At 37.7% G+C, this 21586-nt stretch overlaps 3 protein-coding genes across 7 annotated transcripts; all 3 read right to left on the bottom strand.

Moving 5' to 3' along the window:
• Positions 1–717: 717 nt before the first annotated feature.
• Positions 718–5185, bottom strand: LOC126612066 (14-3-3-like protein B). Of its 4 annotated transcripts, none has more exons than XM_050280368.1 (7): positions 5000–5185; positions 3513–3819; positions 3307–3394; positions 3086–3195; positions 2856–3004; positions 1210–1262; positions 718–1122 (listed from the first exon to the last, which is right to left on the bottom strand). In XM_050280368.1, the coding sequence occupies exons 1-7, from the start codon at positions 5070–5072 to the stop codon at positions 1111–1113; spliced, it is 792 nt and encodes a 263-aa protein (XP_050136325.1). In that variant the 5' UTR covers positions 5073–5185; the 3' UTR covers positions 718–1110. The 4 variants fall into 4 exon arrangements, with proteins under 4 accessions (XP_050136325.1, XP_050136324.1, XP_050136327.1 ...); XM_050280367.1 differs by having other exon boundaries at positions 1210–1265; positions 5000–5182; XM_050280370.1 differs by having other exon boundaries at positions 718–1130; positions 5000–5182.
• Positions 5186–9776: 4591 nt separating this feature from the next.
• LOC126612065 (protein CONSERVED ONLY IN THE GREEN LINEAGE 160, chloroplastic-like) lies at positions 9777–13395 on the bottom strand. Of its 2 annotated transcripts, none has more exons than XM_050280365.1 (9): positions 13025–13395; positions 12621–12673; positions 12448–12529; positions 12258–12353; positions 12002–12082; positions 11790–11881; positions 10934–11026; positions 10395–10463; positions 9777–10156 (listed from the first exon to the last, which is right to left on the bottom strand). In XM_050280365.1, the coding sequence occupies exons 1-9, from the start codon at positions 13337–13339 to the stop codon at positions 10024–10026; spliced, it is 1014 nt and encodes a 337-aa protein (XP_050136322.1). In that variant the 5' UTR covers positions 13340–13395; the 3' UTR covers positions 9777–10023. The 2 variants fall into 2 exon arrangements, with proteins under 2 accessions (XP_050136322.1, XP_050136323.1); XM_050280366.1 differs by having other exon boundaries at positions 12621–12670; positions 13025–13394.
• Positions 13396–14923: 1528 nt separating this feature from the next.
• Positions 14924–21020, bottom strand: LOC126612062 (phosphoenolpyruvate carboxylase 2). The gene is made up of 10 exons (XM_050280363.1): positions 20352–21020; positions 19390–19784; positions 19100–19184; positions 18675–18897; positions 18414–18517; positions 18212–18299; positions 17777–17931; positions 16555–17553; positions 15778–16164; positions 14924–15505 (listed from the first exon to the last, which is right to left on the bottom strand). The coding sequence occupies exons 1-10, from the start codon at positions 20517–20519 to the stop codon at positions 15206–15208; spliced, it is 2904 nt and encodes a 967-aa protein (XP_050136320.1). The 5' UTR covers positions 20520–21020; the 3' UTR covers positions 14924–15205.
• Between the last annotated feature and the right edge of the window lie 566 nt (positions 21021–21586).

The raw sequence follows: 21586 nt of genomic DNA, 5'->3' as shown, positions 1-21586 counted from the left end.
TACTGCAATATGACTTCAAACGCATTGTTTCAGCGTTACTCATTCAATGCTCATAGCTTGGTGGACACTAACCAAACTAGCGTGCGCTTACAATCAGAGGCAAGCCTCGCCACCCATGTGTACTCAACCACTTACAATACAACGAGAAATTTTTTCCATGTGACTGACAGGTGATGTTCCTCACCAATAACCTATGAACACCTGTATCCTTATAGTATAACAATTTAATACATTTAAATTTTATTAAAAAATCCAAATAAACAAGACCTACACTGTTCTCAAGACTTGCCAATTTAATACATTTAAATTCCCCCCCCCCCAATTGTTACGAGCAAAATCTTAGACGGAGGTCGGTGACGGCAAAATCTTAAAACCACCCAACTCCATCGTCACCTGTGATTTCACCCGAGATGCTCCATCTCTTCTCTCTCTTCCTTTTTTTCTTTCTCCTATCCTCTCTTGTTCTCTCCCCCTCTTATTTCGACATGAAACCAAAGGGATAGTTGGCTGGACCTCTGTTTAGGATTTTTCCAGTGACAATGGGGGAAGAAGAGTCAGGAGGCAACGGGGGAGTCTTGGGAGAATTGCTTATTTTGATTTTTTAATAAAATTTAAATGTATTAAATTGTTATGCTATAAGGATATATGTGTCCATAGGTTATTGGTGAGCAACTCCACTTGTCATGTTGAAGTGTGCGTTCGAGTCACATGAAAATATTCAGGAGCAACAAGACAGAGTAACATAGATTAACACCATACATAAAGGTTTATAGCAACAGTGAAACAAACAACACACGAGTATAAAATCATCCATCTGGGCTACGTCATTTTCGCTAAAACACGAAAATCACCCTAAGCAATTGGTTAATCCTCTATGCTCCATTCAACATAACCGAGTACGAAAAGCTAGTGCAAAGCAGATCGAACCATGCCCGGATACAATGATATTATAAACCACACCACATAACATGGGACTCAACTTGACAGGGCGGGAAAAAAGAAAGAAATTACTACAGAATAACATGGTAAAACAATGAACGCCTGAATTTTGTCCAACACCGCAGGAAACGAGACTCAGGTCCATTCTTGATCCATAATACACGGCGTATCCTAAGACGCCACCTGCATCACTGCCAGAGAAACAAATGAGCAAAGTAGTCGTACATCAATATTACTCACAAACAGCTAAGAAATATGTGAGATACTCACGGTTGCCTCTTCCAGCCCGCCAACCTTGGCATTGCCATTCACCTTTTGGGAATCTTCTGCAGCAAAAATGAGAGCAATAATAAGTGTTAAAGATGATGCTTGGTCTTTAAAATAGAACAAATATTTTGTCCACCAACGAGTTTAATTCCAATTTCATATTAGACTATTGATGATTGGACAGTACATCTCTAGACTAACTTCTTGCAGCCCATGCATGTGTTCTGTGACTGGTAGGACAGTTTCGTAAGTAAATATCACTTTAGCTATATGACAACTTAAAGGAATTCACATTATGGACTAGTTTTTAAGCAATACGTTTGGTACCCCAGATCGCTACATAACAAAACGGGATCATTGCATGTCATGCACCCAAAGAACAATAAAAAATCATATAACATTTTGCTGAACTCCACATATCATTTCAAAGCCTAAGAAACAAATATAATCCAATTCTTTGAATGTAAATTATAAACGCTTGTTTAATTTTAGTTACTCGATAAAAATTATCATAAAATAAGTGGAGGGAGTTCTTCTATAAAGTGCGTACTGAAAACTTGTTTTGTTATGAACCTGCCTCCACTCGCTAAGTCATGATTAGAGACATAAGCTTTTAGTTGTCAAGAATCAAGGCATACATTGTAAAACATCAGAGGCGAAAGCAGTCCAACAACCAGGCAAGTATACAGTTAGGAGTTATACAGGTTTCTAAACCCAACAAGATTCCTCAAAATAAACTATGAATCAACAAATGCGATCCTAGAATCTAAACTTGGAAAAAGAAATCACTGCCTTTACTACAACAAACTTGTAATGACTACATTCATTTAGTTGTTAATTTGTTCGCATAAATCCTGTAAGATCTACATGTTTTCTTTTTAAAGTTTCTTTTCCATTACAACTTGATTCAATGGGTGTGAGCGACTATAGCACCTGAACATCTACATTGGCCCAAGGATAATTGTGACAAGTTTGTCACCAGAAACCGTTGGCCATAACCGACAACCAAAAGCAGGTTATCCGACCTAAATAAATACAAGGAACAATTCCTTTGAAGGGTATTTGATACTAAGAATCCATAGACATCAATTCATCAAATAAAGATATCATCTCTGCTAGAAATAAATGAAATATGAGCTAGGTTGGATGGCATTTTGTTTTATAAAATCTTCCATTACCTATTTATCTCCCCACTTAGTGGGAAAAGGAATTGTTGTTGTACCTATTTATTTCTCTCCTTCAATGCAAAAAAACAACAACATAGTTCCTCAGCTAGCTTATGCAACCTTTTAATGCCATTACACTACAATAGTGGATGAGACTTCAGCATGATGCCAATCTCTTCCCCCTAAGAAAATACTTCAAAAGTACACAAAAAGACACCACAAGCATAAGAATGGTAACATCGCGTAACTTATAAATGCATCAAGTAAAAGATGGGAACATCCAGCAAAGAGACCTATGAAACACAATTAGATTTAAAATCCAATCAAAAGAAGGCTAGCATACCTGAAGCAAATTCTGAAATGGACGGAAAGGAAAAAAGTGGAGCAAGGAGGGACTAATCTAATCAAAGAACTAATCCTCTAAACTTTAGTAGAGATGGAATTATGTGCATTGTTAAATCCTGAAATAATTATTAATATCACCTCCATCTTCTGGAAGGTCAGAAGTCCACAACGTGAGGTTGTCCCTTAGAAGCTGCATGATTAAGGTGCTATCTTTGTATGACTCCTCATTCAAAGAGTCAAGCTCAGCAATAGCTTCATCAAAAGCTGTCTTTGCAAGGTGGCAAGCCCTGGAAAATAGTATCCACATCAAGAAGGGAATTTTGACATAAACGTAACAGTAATCAACCTTTAAATAGCATCCTACAAACCTTTCTGGAGAATTCATGATCTCATAATAGAAGACTGAGAAATTCAGAGCCAGACCCAAACGGATGGGATGTGTAGAAGGCAACTCGGCCTCAGCAGTGGTGGTGGCAGTCTGCAACGGCATCAATTTTAAGATAAATAAACATTTCCAGTGTCAATGTTGAGAGAGAGAGAGAGAGAGAGAGAGAGAGAGAGAGAGAGAGAGAGAGAGAGAGAGAGTAACCTCGTACGCTTTCTTCGACTGTTCAGCAGCCTCTGTTTTATCGTCACCACTCTTGAATTCTGCAAGGTACCTATAATAATCTCCTTTCCTACAGCCAAATTATTTCGATGTCAACATTTATTTAACTTCATGATGCCCATTTCAAAAGCAATAGACGAACAAATAAGTAAATGATATCTCTTGGGTTTTGAGAAATATAGTCTCACATCTTATAATAGAAAACAGTTGATTCACCAACTGTAGCTGAAGGAATGAGATGCTCATCGATCACTGCCATGATATCAACACAAATGGTTGAGAGCTCTGATTCAACCTTCTGTCTATACTCCTTGAGTTGCTTCACATGACTCTCATTTCCTCTTGATTCCTCTTTCTGTTCTATTGATGATAGGATCCTCCATGATGCCCGACGAGCACCAACAACATTCTTGTACCCAACAGAAAGTAAGTTTCTCTCTTCAACTGTCAATTCAACATCAAGATTTGCTACCTTCTTCATTGCATCGACCATCTCTGTTAACATTTAGAGAAGACGTCACATACAAAATCATATTTTAAATTTATGATCAAGTAAACGAACCCACACTTTTTCACCAGAGGCAGAACCATGTTACAGAGAGTGGAGCTATTGCCCTATTTAAATCTAAACAGACTTTCACTCTTGCTTTCCTTCCTTCAATTGTGTCACTAGTCACTACTGAAAAGAAAACGTTGTACCATGCTAAAGTTGTTAACACAAAAAAACATGAGAGAAAATCTGGAATAAACATAGACGGGTGGGTTGAGTTTGAGATTTTGAAGCGATATGACTTAGTTAAAAGAATTTCTTGGTCAAAATTGGAATTAGAGATCTAAACAAAGATTTGACCAATTAGATTATAATCTTCTGTAAAACAAACCATGTCAATAGGTTAGGTAAGACAGAGACCAATAATCATGGCAACTGTAAACTAAATGATGGTTTTCCCAACTCGAGTACAATCCCAGATGCACTTCTTAGAAAATAAAACCTTGAGAAAAGGTTTATCCCTAGAAATTGCATCTTTTGACTGAAGCAAATAAAATCAAGGAGATTAAAAATTGGAAAGTAGTGCCTATTCACACACCCTTGTTAATTTTCGGACAATCTTCTTCAATTCATTCGACCGGCCAAAAATTAAGACGGGTGTGTGATAAGTAAAAATCGGTGTGCGGATAGCACTGATTTACTCAACGTAGCCCAAATTTTCAATACACACATTACTTAGCCCGGGTTATTGCTTTAGTTCCGATCGTACGAAATATTCCAAAAGAAAAACAACAAACACTTGTGAAGTCTGTAGCAGTAAGTTTTTGTACCAAATCAAATATATACCAATTACCAAGATAACTTTTCAGGACAAAGAATCTCCATGGAATCAGACGTCAAAAAAACGTCAATAGTCATACCAAGAAATCGAATGCACCAAAGACTTGAGCAGAAATAATTAACTGACTGAGTATTTGACTGATCCTTAGTTCAGATCGGCATACAACCGAAAATCGAACGAAAGATTCCCATTTCCTTCACTTTCTGGCCAACCAAACACTGAATTTGCAAAATTAAAGCGACTAAAAATAAAATCAAACTCCAGATAAAGGATCACACTCGGCGTGAAGCAGAGGAATTCAAATGCATGAAAAAATAGGCCAAATGAGAGGGAGAAACCCTAACCATCGTATCGCTCTGCCTGCTCAGCGAGCTTGGCAAGGTAGACGAAGTTCTCACGTTCAGTAGCGAAACCCATGGCGGATCGAATCTAGGGTTTTGGCAGCCTGCAGTTTGCGGTTTTTGGGGCTTCCGAATTCTTTCAACTCTTTTGATCTCTCGCTCAAAATTCCAATTTATTTCCGTAGTATTTATAGGAAACATAAAGGGTCAAAGAATTACCCTTTATTATTATTTTAATTATTTATTTTGTCCTCCGCTCAAAAAATTATTTGTTATATCGCCGGAATTGGGATTTCGAGTCACACGGCCAATGTTTGAGACCAAATCTTCTGCACGTTTTGGACTTGTGAGTTGTGCACTATGCGACGTGCCACATCTTTACTGGGACAATCCGGATCCTCGCCATATTAGGATTTCTGATATTCGTAAATCGTATCTGTTCATCGTACATTTTATGGTCAGAAATTATTTTAAATATTTTTATTTAAAATTAAACATAAATAACATCTGACAAAAATTAATCGCACAATGTACGATAAACGGACACGATTCACAAATTTCTAAAATCCGCAACAAAAGGATCTGGAGAGGATTCGTTGGTTTTTTTTGGGACAAATAAGGATATGCCGTGAGCTTCTAAGGTTTAGGGTTTACTATTTCTTTTTCATTGGATGCGAAAAGCCCATTACATGTTACATCAGGTAAACTCAATAAAATTTGAGTACAGCCAAAAGGCCCAAAACCCATTCAGCAACAAGATAAAACAATAATAATAATAATAATAATAATAAACTAATCTTTTATCTTATAGGGGCAGAACACAATTGCCATCGCCACCACCGTGCCCGCAACCACAAGGATATTGCAACATAAAAATTATCAACCCGCAATAAGAAACCATCCCTAACCAAATTTGGTCATTAAGACCATCACACCATAGGAGAGTCACCATATCCAACAACCGTTAGATGCCTCTGCAAAGAGAACCAAAAAACAAAAATAAATAAGAAAGGGATGGGGCTAATAGGCATTTAAAACACCCTCACTTTGGGCCAATCCACAACATACTTGGTCCCGATTTTCTGGCATGCTTGTCATGTGCGACGCAGTGATGATAGGGTTGAGATATGATCTCGTCGGATTCTCTTTGTGAGGATCTCAGTGATCCGTGAATCGTGTCCGTTCATCCTACATTGTGCGGTTAGAAATTATTTTAAATATTTTAATTTAAAATTAAACACAAACAGTACCTGACAAAAAATGATCATACGATGTACGATGAACAGACACGATTTACGAATTTCTAAAATCTTCACCAAAAGGATCTAGCGAGGGAACCAAATCCCCTCCAGACCCACATATACTGAATTTTTTGAGCAATGGATCCGGGCCGTTAAAATTTGATCCAACGATTACAATTATTATAACTTTTATAAGGTCATTCTGTTTGTAGTCATTAGATCAAATTTCAACGACCCGGATCCCTTACTCAGCAGACTTAGTTTTATTGGGTTCGGAGGGGATCCGGTTCCTCCAGCGAGAATGCCGTTGGTTTTTTTTGGGACAAATAAGTATATGCTAAATGAGCTTCTAAGGATTAGGGTTTACTATTTTTTTTTTGTTGGATGAGAAAAGCCCCATTACATGTTACATCAAGTAAACTCAATAAAATTTGAGTATGGCCAAAAGGCCCAAAACCCATTCAGCAACAAGATAAAACAATAATAATAATAATAATTCTATTATTAAAAGAATTCTCCTTGTCAATTTTTTACCATTTTTTTTCTTTCTATTTTAACATCACTTTTGATACACACTATTGACAAAATGAGGACAAAATAGTAATTTTGTACCTTTTGACAAAATGACAACCATATCCATATTTTTCTTATTTTACCCTTTTTTTATACTTATTTTTTCAATTTTACCCTCACTTTTGATACACAATATTTACATAAGGAAGACAAAACAATAATTATGTAATATGAAAAAAAAAATATGCACTTATTAAGAGAAATTGCTCACACATACAAAGTGTGTGCTCTCTGCTAATAGTAATAATAATAACAATAAACTAATCTTTATCTTATTGAGGCAGAAAGCAGTTGCCGTCGCTACCACCACACCAGCAGCCACAAGGGTATTGCAACATGTTGATGCACAAAACCGGAGGGGTCTTGGAACAACGTAAATCCGACCGTGAATCTGCAAGAAAGTAAATAACACAAGACGTATCGTGATTCACCCCAATATTTGGGCTACGTTCACAGTATATTGTATTTCTCTGAGAGGATTGTGAGGGAGAGAGCCTTTGTAATGTGAGAGGGAGGCTTTGAGAGGGTGAGAGTCAGGCTTAGGAATTGGCCTCTCTTAATAAGGAAAGTGAAGAGTCTTTTATAGAATAAGGACTCCTCACTTATTACATATTTGTCCCTTCATTTATTACATAATTACATTTGAGTCCCCCGAGTATTTATACGAGGTCTAAATACGGAGACCCTAAGTATGGTACAAATAGTAGTCTCCCAAGTCTTCAGTTAATAGAGTCTTTTAGTTGGAGACTTGAAATTCAGTCCATGTGTGGGCCGAAGTAACTAGATGTCGTCTAGGACTAATACTCGATATAAGGCGGTGTTCAATCTGAAATGATGCTCAACTAGAAGTAGCACATGTTGCGAGGCTGCTCTGCTTGTGGCTTATGTTGCCTTAGTTGGCTCGGTTTGTGGCGTTGAAGGTAAGTGAGTCTCTTTTATAGAATAAGGGCTCGTTCCTCAATACATAAATGATGGGTTAGGAGTGATGCTCGCGGCAAGGCGGTTGCTCAGCTGGCGGCGATGCTCTCTAATGAAAGTGAGGGAGTCCCTTTTATAGAATAAGGGTTTGCTCCTCAGTACATAAATAATGGGCTAAGTCCCCCAAGTATTTTTCATGAGGTCCAGTTGAGGCCCAATATATGGTACATAATGTAGTCCCCTAAGTCTTCGGTCAATAAAGTCTGTTGGCTGTAGACATCAAATTGAATCCATGTATGGACCAAAGTGGCGGTTGTTCGGAGGTGATATTTGTATACCATGCACTGAAGCTTTGTAGGTGAAGCTTTGCAAGTGAAGCTTTTGAAGCTGGAGCTTTGTAAATGAAGCTTTTGAAGCTGGAGCTCTCGAAGCTGGAGCTCTGTAAATGAAGCTTTCGAAGCTGATTGACATGAGTGATGCTCATGGATGTTGACATGAGTGTATCGTGGTTCACCCCAATGTTTGGGCTACGTCCACACTGATATTGTATTTCTCTGAGAGGATTGTAAGGGAGAGAGCCTCTGTAATGTGAGATCCAGGCTTTGAGAGGGTGAGAGTCAGCCTAGGAATTGGCCTCTCTTAATGAGGAGAGTGAGAAGTCCTTTTATAGAATAAGGGCCCCTCACTTATTACATATTTGCCTATTCATTTATTACATAATTACATTTGAGTCCCCCGAATATGATGTCCAAAACAGATGTGTCATTTCTAGCTTTGAGCAGAGGTGAGGAATAAGATGTGAAAAGAAAGTGTTTGGGCCATAATTCAAAATAAGGCATGCTATGGGACCAAACTATTTTTATTTATGAAATATTTGCACGATTCCGACCTACCAACTTTGAAGCCCAATTTGGAACTTTATCTCAATGCTCAAACGACCATCTCACTACATCTCAACTCGTTTGAAGGCTCGGATAGGGTTCATGCTGAGGCGCGTCTACCACGCTGACAACCAAACCTGGGAATTGTTGGAGTTGTGCCCTAAAAACCAATTTTATAAATTGGATATTAAGTAACAGAGTTTAGGGTTTAGGATTTTATTAATTAAAAAAATTGGATTTAATTAAAGGGAACTTTAACGAAAAGCTCCTAATACTGTTTACTTTAACAAAAACCCACATTTTTACACTAAAAAGTCAATCTTGGTACTACTCACTTTACCCTTTATTTTGTCCTTATCGTTAAAACTCAAAGTTTTCAAGTCATTTTCATTAGTTTTCCTTTAACTTTAAATGAGGCTTGTGTGCCTTCTCTCCCTTATTTCTGTGAGTTGTAAGTTTCTATCTCCCTATTTATGTGACTCGCCTAATCCTTCGGTATTAGGTTTCTACTTAGACATATGATGTATAGAGGTTTAGGATAGTTACTATAATAGGACAATTTGAAGATAATCCCAAGAAGACCAAAGAGGAAAAAGGCACGACCCCAAGGGCTAGCAATGAATGTATGATAACTATTCTTATTGCAAGCTTATTTAATTTTATTCAGGGGAAATGATGTTAAAATTAACAACAAATCACCTGCCCACCTTTAAGTTAAATTGTGTGGCTCGCAGTTTAATCAACTTTAGTCCATGATCAATTCTTTTCACTGTTTGCAGGCACATCTTCAAAGCCAGTTTATCTTGGCTGCAATGTTGGCTTCCTCCTTGGTGTTGCATGTTTCGAATAAATACTCTTTTTTTTCTTCGAGGACCGAATAAATGCTATTTGGACCACCTTACTGACCACCTCATAGCCCTTCTACGTCTTGATAAAGTATAGTTAAGAAATATTATTTAATTAAATTAAGGATATAATCTTATCGTTTTTCCCGTATTTATTTATCCAAACAGGTGAATATGGATTTAATAAAGTTTAAACCAAAATCAAGGGTTTTTGTGTCATTACGAATTTAACTCCAATTTTACAACATTTTCTGCTAACAAATAACACCCGCGTAAAAGAGTTCGATTCTTGTCTTCCCCATTCGTCGAATAGAAACAAAAGGAGAGGCAACATCATATAGAATTGTATTATTTTTCCATCCTTTACAATATTCCATATTCATACAGTACATAAAAAAATCAACAGAAATAACGAGATAATAATTCCTTTTAATTCACTGCACATATCTTCACTTCCAAGCAACCAAGTATCTGCAACTCGTGAAAATAAACGAATAAACCTTTGCAAGTGCCGCATCACAATCATCACTCGAATATTCCGCTGGTTCGTGAAGAGGTCTGTCTTGAACTTACGTCTCTTTCTCAACTGCGGGAAGTGCTTCCTCTATAGCTTGGATGAAAGTAGCAATCTTGTATGTGAAGAATCCCACCAGCATTGGTATCAATTCCAGGTGCATAAACCCATATTCTGGAACGACGATCCTGCACCCGAACTCAACCTTGTTAGGCAAACCAAAAAGGTACTGAACCTGTTGTTTTCAGCCATATTCCCAGAACTTTCAGAGTGGTTATTCGATATTGATTTCACCGTACAATTATTCGTATAAGTGTGAAAAATACTTTAAGAGAACTTTCACAAACCATCTGCAGAAGCATCTATCAACGCAAGAAGACGAGTACAGTTACATTCGAAGTGGAACATGCGAGTGCAGATACTTACGCATTCCATCTGTTAAATATCATGACTAATACAACAGGAACCAATAGCCTGGGTTGCCCAATCGCTCCCCTGCATTAAGATTCCAAAATGTTAAATGACGTTCTTTCTTTTTTCTTTCAAAACAGCATACGTAATACTATACAGTATCTTGATGTGGGTGGCCCATGATATCATAATCTCTGCAGTTATGAGCCTCCCACATTCTATATCCTACAAACTGCTCTGAACTGAAACACCAATTATTCAAGCGATATAAATTACGAATATGAAGGATAAATTATTTGATCAACATGCAGTGTGACTTTAGAACTGAAGATTGATAGTTTAAGAAAAAGATCTGTAATTTGTAAGTTGGAAGCTTGTAGAAAGCCTACTAGCTAGATGTTGTTTAGAGTGTGAGTTTTCCAAACATCTTGATGTATGTGTGTATGCATGTAAAGAAAATAATAAATTGCATATCAAACCCCTCGTGAATATGTGCTCGGTACAAAATATACAGCTGATGCATTTACATCAGGCAATAGTCATTTGTTACATACTTGAGAAGTCCCCTTGCTCCATCTGCCATGGAATCCACGCTACTCCCCAGCATACGCATATAAGCTATAGAACCAAGCAACCCAACACCGTAGCTGAAGTTATAAGAAATAGATGAGCATCAAATTCCATGATAAATTATAATTTGTACAAAATTAATATAAAACACCAACTGAAGTCCTGATACTGTTATCGTCGAAACAACTACCTCTCACTAGTGAAATTCCCTAGAATTAACAGGGAAAATAACCATTACCAGACCCACACTTGGTTGCATACTCATAAATCAAATAGGCAGGACAAAACCTCACAAATAAACCGGCAGTAGATATTCTACTGGTTGAACAAAGGAGAAGCATGGACTTATAATGTACCTTACAAAGGCTCAAAAGCTTAAGCATCATCGTCATCACTTATCCAGTTATCCTAATGGTGAAGTCATGGAGTTTCTTAATGCCCTTTAGTATGCAAACAAGTAAGTATGCAACATGCAGTAATGTAATACCCTTAACCTGTATCTACCATCTCAGACTCATAGTCAATCGACAAAATTCTCTCGTGAAAATTTCTTTTGCTCTACATAATTAAGGTTAGATATTACTTTATCATAAAACTTTTATAAACATAGGTTGCCTGCCTACATATAACTTAAATGTAGGACTGCCATAAAAGCCTTTAGGGGACAAAAAGAAGAAAAGAAAAGAACAAAGCACTTAGAAGATATTCTCAAAGTTTAAGACGTTCCCCACACAGTACACTAATTTTCTTGCAAGAAGGAAAAAATATGACAAATCAGATGTGGGGTGACATGACATTAGATTTTAAACAAAAACGAAAAAGAACCTCAAATGTTCACACCTAGCCGTAATTTCAGGGGAATATGAAACATAAGCCGAGACTAATCCAACACCGCCTATACCCAGCGTAAGGAATTGCAACCTCTTCTTTAACTGCAACAGGAAAATGAATGTCATCCAATTTTAATTGTAGTAGTGCCATGAGAGCATGTATCTATACAAAGAAAGATGATATAGATGAAAATATAGTAGACTGGTACTGCAGATAAGTACCCTAAAATACTGCTTTCTATACTGCTCAGCCACTACTTTTGGGTCCTCCCGAGAACGCCTTAATTCCCGAAACATCACTTCCTGCAGGTTAGATCTAAGTGTGAGGCACAGAAAGAAGAAGCACCCTTCAAAGTAGCATTTGGTTGAAAGGAAGTGAAGCTCTATTTGAGAGAGAGAAAGCCTTATTGGCCTCTATAAGCTGGAAGTGAAGCTCTATCAAAGTGACTTCTAGTTACTGATGAAACATCTGACTTACACTGCCTCCAGTTGCAGCCTTGGTTGCTCTATCCCACTTATCTTGCTCACGCCGTGTTGGTGCCAATTTCCATTTGATAGCAGTACTGCTGGCACTCTGACAATCATTAAATTTCGGAAAATGAAAATCGAAACTGAAGACTACCCTGAGTTAAAGCACTAGGATCGAAAACTAAAGACGTTTATCATACTTTCGCCGGCGCCTCAACTGGCGCCTCTAACTTGGGTTGGGCAGGAGCAGCGGTGAGCTGTTTGCTCAAATCAACTTCTAAACTGTACCCCCACAACTCAGTCAAGTTTTGAGAACAATTTTTTATGTAAGAGGAAAACAAACAATAAAACCTACTCGTGAGAAGTTACAAACCTGTCAAGGCCCATGACTCTATTCAAGCTGAGAAACCCGGAAGGCTTTTCCTGTTTACAGACGAAACACGCTTCATCACACAACAAAACCACAGAAAACATTCACAAATAAAAAGACCACATGACTTTACACCAAAACTCTCTTTCGATTCAAAATCTCGTGAGGAGTCAAGATAGCGAAGAATGCAGCGTCTCCTTTTCTTTCTTTCCTTCCAGCTATTCAGTAACCAAAACCGAACCCAATCCAACTTCCAGGTGAACAACAAAGGCGCCGAATTAACTATCAAATTACTATCAAATTACCCAAACAACCCACCAAATCAATGAACAACAAAATAAACACTAAAACCCAGAAAACAAATGAATCTAGTGATGAAAAGGAAAAGATTTGAAATAAGTTGGAACCTTGACGGGAGTGGATTGAGTGGAAGAGTTGGGCTCCTGAATGAGTTTTTTCATGCGGTCCATGAATTCTCTGTTCCAAATGAAATCGTCAGAGGTTAGAGGGTCATCCTCGCCGCCCCAGTACTTGCGGAGCTTGGTGGTGGTGGGAGGTCCGCCGTAATCGCCGGGAGCAACCCCGGTGGACCATTTCACGGGCTTCTTCTTGGGCAATAGGATCTTGGTCTGTCTCGGGTCGGGTACCGGTGGAGTTGCTGAGTCTGGGGAGATGGGTGTGGCCGTGGACGTCACTGAGAGATAAGAGTTGAGAATCGCCATTGCTCTTTGTTGTCGATAACGAATCAATGAGATACTCTCCTGTTACTGGCTCAGAGCAAATACAATGCAAAATAATTCTTTCACGTACTTACAAACGTTTTAATCTGGACCGTTCATCCTTCAGATTAATTTTAAAAATAATTATAAACATTTATACAATAAAGAAGAAATTGTAGTAAAAATTTCTCAACTTTAACCCAATTGAAAAAATATTCCTTCAACTTTAATCTAATGGTAGCAATGGTATTTCCAACATGACTCGTTTTGATGGAATTGTGACAAATTTGACGAAAATGATCATAGTTGCACGTTTTGATGAGTTAAAGACCATGATTATGAATTTTTAGTTAAGAGATTGTTGCTCTAATGAGTTAAAATTGATGGATCATTTCTATAACTTTCTCTGCAATAAAATGACATACATGGATGGGTAGAAGAGTGATGGGTATTTCATCACCATCACCATCTCTATGATTCATATATAAGTTCAATATAAATCACATCAATATATGATAAAAATAAAAAAATAAAAAATAAAGTAGACAAGTCTCATATTTGATTTATCATTCATGAAATTCAAAAATAAGATTTTTCACTTACAAAAATATTTCTTCTCAAGTACAAATGTAGATAAATATCACTAGACCGTTATACACAGGAAATCTAACATATTTTGATTTAAAAAAAATCGAAAAATCTTCCAAATTAACTAAAATAACAGGATGTCGTGACCATTATACTCTCCTAAAATGTTCGAAACATGAATCAATACCTTTATAAAAAAAAAAGAATTAATATATACTTCAATGGGTCGGATCCGGGTCGAAGATTCAAATATCTTCCCCGCTTGCACGAACATTATACCCGAAAATTTATCGAAACTTATCCTCGTTCCCATTTTTAATCCTTCAAACCCGACCAAAACTCGCGAAAATTGCCATCCCAAGCCATCATGCACAAAAAACGACTATCTAAAAAAAAAAGAATTCATAAAAAAATAACTTCGTAAGGATAAAAAGGGAGAAAATTAAATAAAAAGGGAGAAAATTATTGATTTCTTTTTATTTTCCTTGAATCTGTGGTGGTGGTGAATGGTGATCATGTGTAGGTCAGTTTTCCATGCCTGAAGTCTTATTCACAAATCACAAAATATCTCTTTATGAATGTTCTTTGGGACGTTATACGGCTTTGATAGAAACTACTCACGACTTGAGAGCCTGCTTGTAAAATTTGATGTGGAAGTTTCTTGTCAATGATTTTTTTTTTTTTTTGGACAAAACAAAAACATCGTTCACAAGAAATCAAGACAAACTGACACCAAGAGAATAAAGATATCACCGACACAAAAAAAGACCCAAGGTAAGAAGGTTGAAAAACTCAACGCCACTATTCTTGAACAACTTGGAGTCGGAGCTTATTTTCGCAGATACAAAAATAATAGGAAAAATTGGATATCAATCGACAAGTGCTCGACTCTAAAAAGCCGCCGAACGGAAGAGATCTAGCCCGGGGTTTTTAGATTATAGGTAGTCATGCATCGACGACGGACTTCCAAACCACTCTGTTTGGAGAAACGGTCGGACGTAAACAACAACATTAGTATATATCTAAGCATACGGTTCCATCATGCTCATGTTCCCTGGCTACGATTGCGAAAACGAAACCAGAAACATAAGATTTCCACACGAAGAAAAGCCATAGACTACAAACTCTGGTTCTCACAAACCAAAATCATAGTTTTATTCAACTTATTACACAAGTTTTTATTCGATGGAGGTTTAGAGCGCTTAAAAAGCAGAGAGCGCCCATTTCGTACCATATTTCATGTGTTCTAACATATATACCGAAATGCAAGATACTTGAGCTTCAACCGGTGTTCTGCATACCAGCAGCAATACCCTTCATGGTCAGGATTAGCGTGTCTTCCAGACCAGGAGCATACTCGCTCGTTGGATTGAGTTTCACAAGCTCTGCTGCCGGCTTGGTGGTTGTTTCCATGTACTCCGACGACAAATGTGGCCTTACTTTGACATGGTAGTTTGGATCACGAATTTGCTTCAGTGTATAGGCTTGGCACACATTAAGTGTCGTGATGTATGAATCACGAAGGAGGAGTCGCTGCCTCAAGTAGGGATCTCCTTCCAGAAGAGCCTTATGTCCAGCAACCTACAAAATTAACACAAACTGAGATTAGTTTCTCAAAATATCAGTAATAAAACCACTTAGAGCACTTCACATAGTCCAGATTAAAATTAGCCTCAGAGAAATGCTCTTATGGTTTTACCGTCGAAGCTTCAAAAGAAAGAACACAAGAAACAAATTGCTTGAAGATAATATCTTTGTGAAAGAGAATCATCCCGTTTACATCTTTTGCAATGTTAAAAGTATTAAGGTCTGCCTAAACAGTCCTTGTGTCAGTAATTTATGTGTTGCATTACCTGGAGGACGAGGAGCTTAGTTTGTTCATAGTTGGCCCTCAATCGGTCGCCAAATGACCATAGGTCTTCTGACACGAGAAGCTTGTCATACAGAGAGGCAATACCGGGATCACCCTTGGCAAACACCATCTCAATTAAATCAATTGTGACTCTGAAGAAAGGCCACTGATTATACATCTCCCGAAGCATTTGGAGATTCTTCGCATCCTTCTCAATAACATGCTTAAATGCTGCCCCAAAGCCAAGCCACACTGGTAAGTGAAATCTTGTCTGGGTCCAAGCAAAGATCCATGGGATTGCACGAAGTGATTCAATGCCTCCACTTGGCTTTCGTTTTGAAGGACGACTCCCAATGTTCATTCGACCGTACTCCATCTCTGGTGTTGCCTGCATTTTCCAAGGGAATAACACATTTATGAGTTTGTTAGCATTTTCATCTTTCTCAGCAAACTATTACAGAAAAATAATTATTAGCTAATTCAGTGACGTGATGAGGATAAATGGGAGCTTTATAAGAAAACAATCGAGTAGATTTCATTTAAGGTAGTGAAAGTAGAGGAAGAACAGGAGAGTGATTTCTGCAACTAGTTGACTAACATATGATCCCAAAAAAGAAAACCATACATTGTTTTTAAGGATTTTGTATTAATTAAATGATTAGTTTATATATATGCATATAAAATTATACGTATAACATATATATAAAAAGAGAGAGAGAGAGAGAGAAGATAGATAGATATTCAAAGGACTATCGTGCTGGATAAACGGGATACTTACGAGGCGAAAGTATTCAACAAAACGGGGCTCCTGGAAAACTATTGACCGATACTCCTCTGTTGCAATGACGCCCATTTCATCCATGAGTGCACGCCATTCTGGCTTTGGGGAGACAGGAGGGTGCATTCCGTGCTCAAGCGTAGCTGCTGTGAAACGCTGGAGTGTTCTAAAACACAAGTGCTCCTCCCCAAATGATTGCTCAATAACTTCACCTTGAACTGTAACACGAAGCGAACCATGAATAGTGTCGGGTGGCTGAGACAATATAGCAAGATGGGTGGGCCCTCCACCTCTTCCAACTGTTCCACCTCGACCATGAAACATCGTAAGCTTAACCCCAAATTTTTTTGCAACCTTTACGAGCTCTTCCTGAGCCTTGTATAACTGCCATGCTGCAGATAGACGACCAGCATCCTTTCCGGAATCTGAGTACCCTATCATGACTTCTTGCTTCCCATTGATCCGGTTTTTGTACCAGTCTATAGAAAAGAGACGAGCCACAGCAGCAGGAGCAGCCTCAAGATCAGCAAGCTTCTCAAACAATGGAACAACCCTTAGTGGCTCCTTCACACCACATTCACGTTGTAAAAGCTCAACAGCGAGAACATCAGATGGGGATGTTGCCATTGATATAATATAAGCACCAAAATTGTCTGAGGGAAGTTCTGCAATGACATGGAATGTGTCCAGAACATCAGCAATTTCTTCAGTCTTGGGAACATCAGCGCCAAAAAGGGGGCGCTTGCCACGAAGCTCAGACAAGAGCCATTCTTGCCTACGCTCCTCAGACCATTCTCGATAAGATCCTATCTCCAGGTGCTTTGTTATAGCATTGAGGACATCAGTGTGCCTGTCTGATTCTTGTCGTATGTCTAGTCTCACAAGAGACAGCCCAAAAGTAGAAACTTGCCGTAAGAAATCAAGAAGGCTTCCGTCAGCAATTGCCCGATCGCCACAGGAGCAGAGTGACTGGTAACAAAGTTCGAGAGGCTCCAGAAACTACAAGGGAGCAAAAAGACAATCAGCTCTACTACAATAAACGTTGCATGAGCATGAAGGTTGAGACACGTTCATACACAATTTGTATACTGAACATCTATTGTAAATTTATTGAAAGGCTACCTGCCGTTAAAGCTCCGCTTATCTTAAATTTTCGTATTTTGGAAATTCAATCTTTTACAATTTCACAACGAAACTCATAAATCTTGTGGTTACAAGATACCTGTTCAACATTGGTAAACGTTGTGTCCTCAGGAATGTCAGAGACTCCATTGGCTAATAATTGGCGAGCACGTTCACGTGTATTGTAAAGCTTGTCTCTTACATCTCCAAGAATAACTCGATAAGGCTCATTTGGAGGAATTTGTTTCCAAAACTCTGCATCCAAAAAGGAATAATTAAAAACAAACTAACAAAATCCTTTAATATTTAATTTCAAACTTGAATTTTACACATAATAGAAACTCAAGTTGAAAAAACTAGGAGACTTTTCTACCAATGTCAATGATTAGGTATGTCTAAAAACTCAACTTCCTTTTCGAAGAATTAAAGATAGAGAGCTACTATAAATATCATAGAAGGACAAAGATTGAAGTTTCGATGGATGTTCAAATAGTTTCAAGGATGGTAAAAACATGAACTCGACTGAATTTCATACCTATGTAGTGTTTCGCATCCTTCTTCGAAGACCTATGAAGTTCATGAGCACGAGCACGAAGCTCATCATTGCATCGCCACATGGATAACTGTGGGAAAAAAGGGTAATAACAAATGCATTAGGAAAGAAAAAAGAATTATTTAAGCACTCTGCAGATCAATATAAAAAAACAATCAAGCAGAAGTAATGATCCTTTTGACACCTCAAACATAAGATCCTCTATCTGGGAGAAGTATAAGTTAGCAGCCATCATTCTAGCCAATAAGCACACATCCCGAGTAACTTCAGGAGTGACCCTGGGGTTTCCTGCAATCCATTTCAAGCATATTTAAGCTACAGAACCAACAAAATAATTTTTAAGGAATTCTTTTAAAGTGAGTGGGGAGAGAAATGCGATAGTGAAAAAAGCAGCACCGTGTAAGGAAAAACTAACTCATCCAATAATAGCATGAGATGAACATACCATCACGATCCCCACCCATCCAAGAAGAAAACTGAATGAGAGGGGCATTGTAAGGAACACGTTCGTTTATCCCTATGTTCTTCAAAGCAGTGTCAACACGACGTAAGAATTTCGGTACGCCTTTCCAAATTGTCTCATGGAAGTAGCTCATTCCTGCCCTCATCTCATCTTGAGGGGTTGGAGGAGTCCTTCGGATTTCATCTGTACGAAATGCAGCTTGAATCTACAGCAAAAAGAGGTAAATTACTTAAATTGAATATCCAAGCTTTTGAGAGAGAGGTATTGGAATCTGGGTGCATCCACATTGTATTTTTTTTCAGCAAATTTAAGGAAGCCGGTTGCCAGATTCAGAGAAACTGATTTTTGAAAATCAAGTTTGGCCGATAATATCAAGGAATAATATTCCACCATTGGTTTCTACATACCTCCCTTTGTAAAGACTCATCGAGTTCCTGCTTATCATCAGGCGTAATGTCCTTAGCATTCAACTTCGTCAAACAATTTCTTATCCTGAAAGAAGGGGTCAAAATAACACAATGTCAACTAACAGAACAACAAACCATAAAACTCTTGCACCTATAGAATATACCATGTCAATTCCCACACATGAATGTCTTATAGAAGTGCAAAGTGAAGCCAGATAATAAGCATAAACTGAGCCAGTTGCTTAACCACCAGGCTTCCGCAATTTGTCAAACGCAAGTGGAATCCTAACCTTGCATGCTTTTGGAGCAAAGACCTGCGAACAGACTGAGTAGGATGTGCAGTGAAAACCAAATCTACAGTCTGGTTCTTCAAGGCATCAAAAACTTCTTCTGGGGACTTTTTCAGGTCCCCCACAAGCCTCTTGAGAGTCTCTTCAATGTCTGACTCCGTAGTAGCTGAAGCCTCATCAGCAAAATCTCCCTTCTTCTTCATCTTGATCCTCCTCCGGTACGCAATCTGAACTTCCTCGGCCAAATTGGCCAAGTTAAGCATGTGAGAAAAGGATTTAGCAATGACTATGGAGTCCCCGGGATCCAAACTCGTTAGCACATTCCCAAGTTCCGCCAACTTTTGAGGGTCCTGCTTTCTTTCATATTCCGCAGAAAGCTCATAACAATCTTGCACCTAGTCCAATTTACATTACAAAAGTCAATCAATTACTCGTTTAATCATCTAAAATTAACAACCTTTTGAGCGAAAATTCACATGTCAAAAAATCTATATCTTTTTTTTTTTTTTTTTAAGGAAAACTAATAAAAATGGTTTGAAAACTTTGAGTTTTAACGATAAGGGCAAAATAAATGTTAGAGTGAATAGTATCATGATTGAATTTTTAAAGTAAAAATATGATTTTTTTGTTAAAATAAACAGTAATAAAGTAAAAGTTCCTTTTTTTTTAATTCTATCAAAAGTTCCTTTATTAAAATAAACAGTACGGAAGTAAAAGTTCCTTTGTTAAACCAAAACCCCATCAATTTTATCATATTTTAATTAAAAATTAAGCAAAAGAAAATTGTCAAATATTCCCAAACGAAGCGATAATACCGAGGTATGCACTAAACACCAGATAAATGGAAGCAACCTAATCACAACTACAATGCGTTATTTATCAAATTTGCCAAAAAGTAATCAAATTGTAACAAATAAGTTGATTAACAATTAAGAAAATAAATAAATAAAAGTAGAAAATACCGTTTCTCTGAGATTCTCTCCATGTAAATCCTGAAGAATATCAAGAAAGCGATCCAACAGCAGAGCATCGTACTCAATCAGTTTGTCATCCTCAGAGACCTTCCCAGGTGCCAGCAGCCTCAGCTGGACATCAATCGAAGCCATCTTCTCCAAGTTCTTTGCAGCCATGGCCGCCTTCTCTCTCTCTCTCTCTCTCTCTCTCTCTCTCTCTCTCTAGACTCTCTCGCTCTCTATAAGTTTCTGGACTGCTCTCTCCCTCTGGGGTTCAGCAGATATATGCACGCTATTAACGATCGAAAACAAGCGAATCCGAAAGGGAAAATGAGTGGATTAAATTGAGTTTCAGAGGGACTATAAACCCAATTCAAGTAGGATACAAACTCTATTAAATCTTTACCTTTTTTGGTGGTATATTTTGAGTAAAATTATAAATAAATAAAAAAGAAAAAAAAAAGATGACGAAAGAGTGGGAAGCAAAGCAAATCCCGTGAGACCCAGATGAAGAAAGGGCTGGGAGGTTACAGGAAAACGGGCAGCTTATGATCTGGGCACGAGAAAGTTGAAGAAGAAGAAAAAGCAAATGGCAGGGTTTCAGAAGGAAGAGGGTCAGATACGAGACAAGTGTGTGTGTGTGTGTGTGTGTGACCGTGTTGTAAAAGCACGATTCTTTATATATATATATGGAGAGAGAGAGAGAGAGAGAGCACTTCCACAACTCGGACATGGAGACCTGAAATTTAGTAATTACACCGCAATTTGCATAGGGGTTTAGTTCACTTTTTTTCATTTTTAAATTTCAATCTTAAGAAAACATTTGTATTACAGTTTATCGATATTCTTTTTCACTTAAAGAGGTTTTAGCTTTGATTATCATTAAAGACGAATTAGAATCATATTATTATTAGCTTATTGTAAAGTTTAGTCCATTTTTTCAGTAAATATCGTTTGTTCAAATAGCAATAAAAAAGGTCAACCAACATAATTTCATAAGTACTGTTATATTTTAACATAATTACATACTTGCAACTTAGTCTTATTACATTTTAACGCTGACCAACATTTTTCGATGACCGGTTGATTAAATTTTTCAGGGACCGAACTATTAAATTTCTTTGTTTTAAGGTCAACGTTCAATAGTGATTTTTGAAAAAACTTGCTAAGTGATCATTCTTAAGTTCTCTAATTTTAATGTGTATAAATACTAAAAAGTAATAAACTGACACAGCAAACATATA

The sequence above is a fragment of the Malus sylvestris genome, chromosome 17 (genome assembly GCF_916048215.2).
Source record: "Malus sylvestris chromosome 17, drMalSylv7.2, whole genome shotgun sequence".
NCBI lineage: Eukaryota > Viridiplantae > Streptophyta > Magnoliopsida > Rosales > Rosaceae > Malus > Malus sylvestris.
This window is presented reverse-complemented; position numbering and strand designations above follow the sequence as displayed.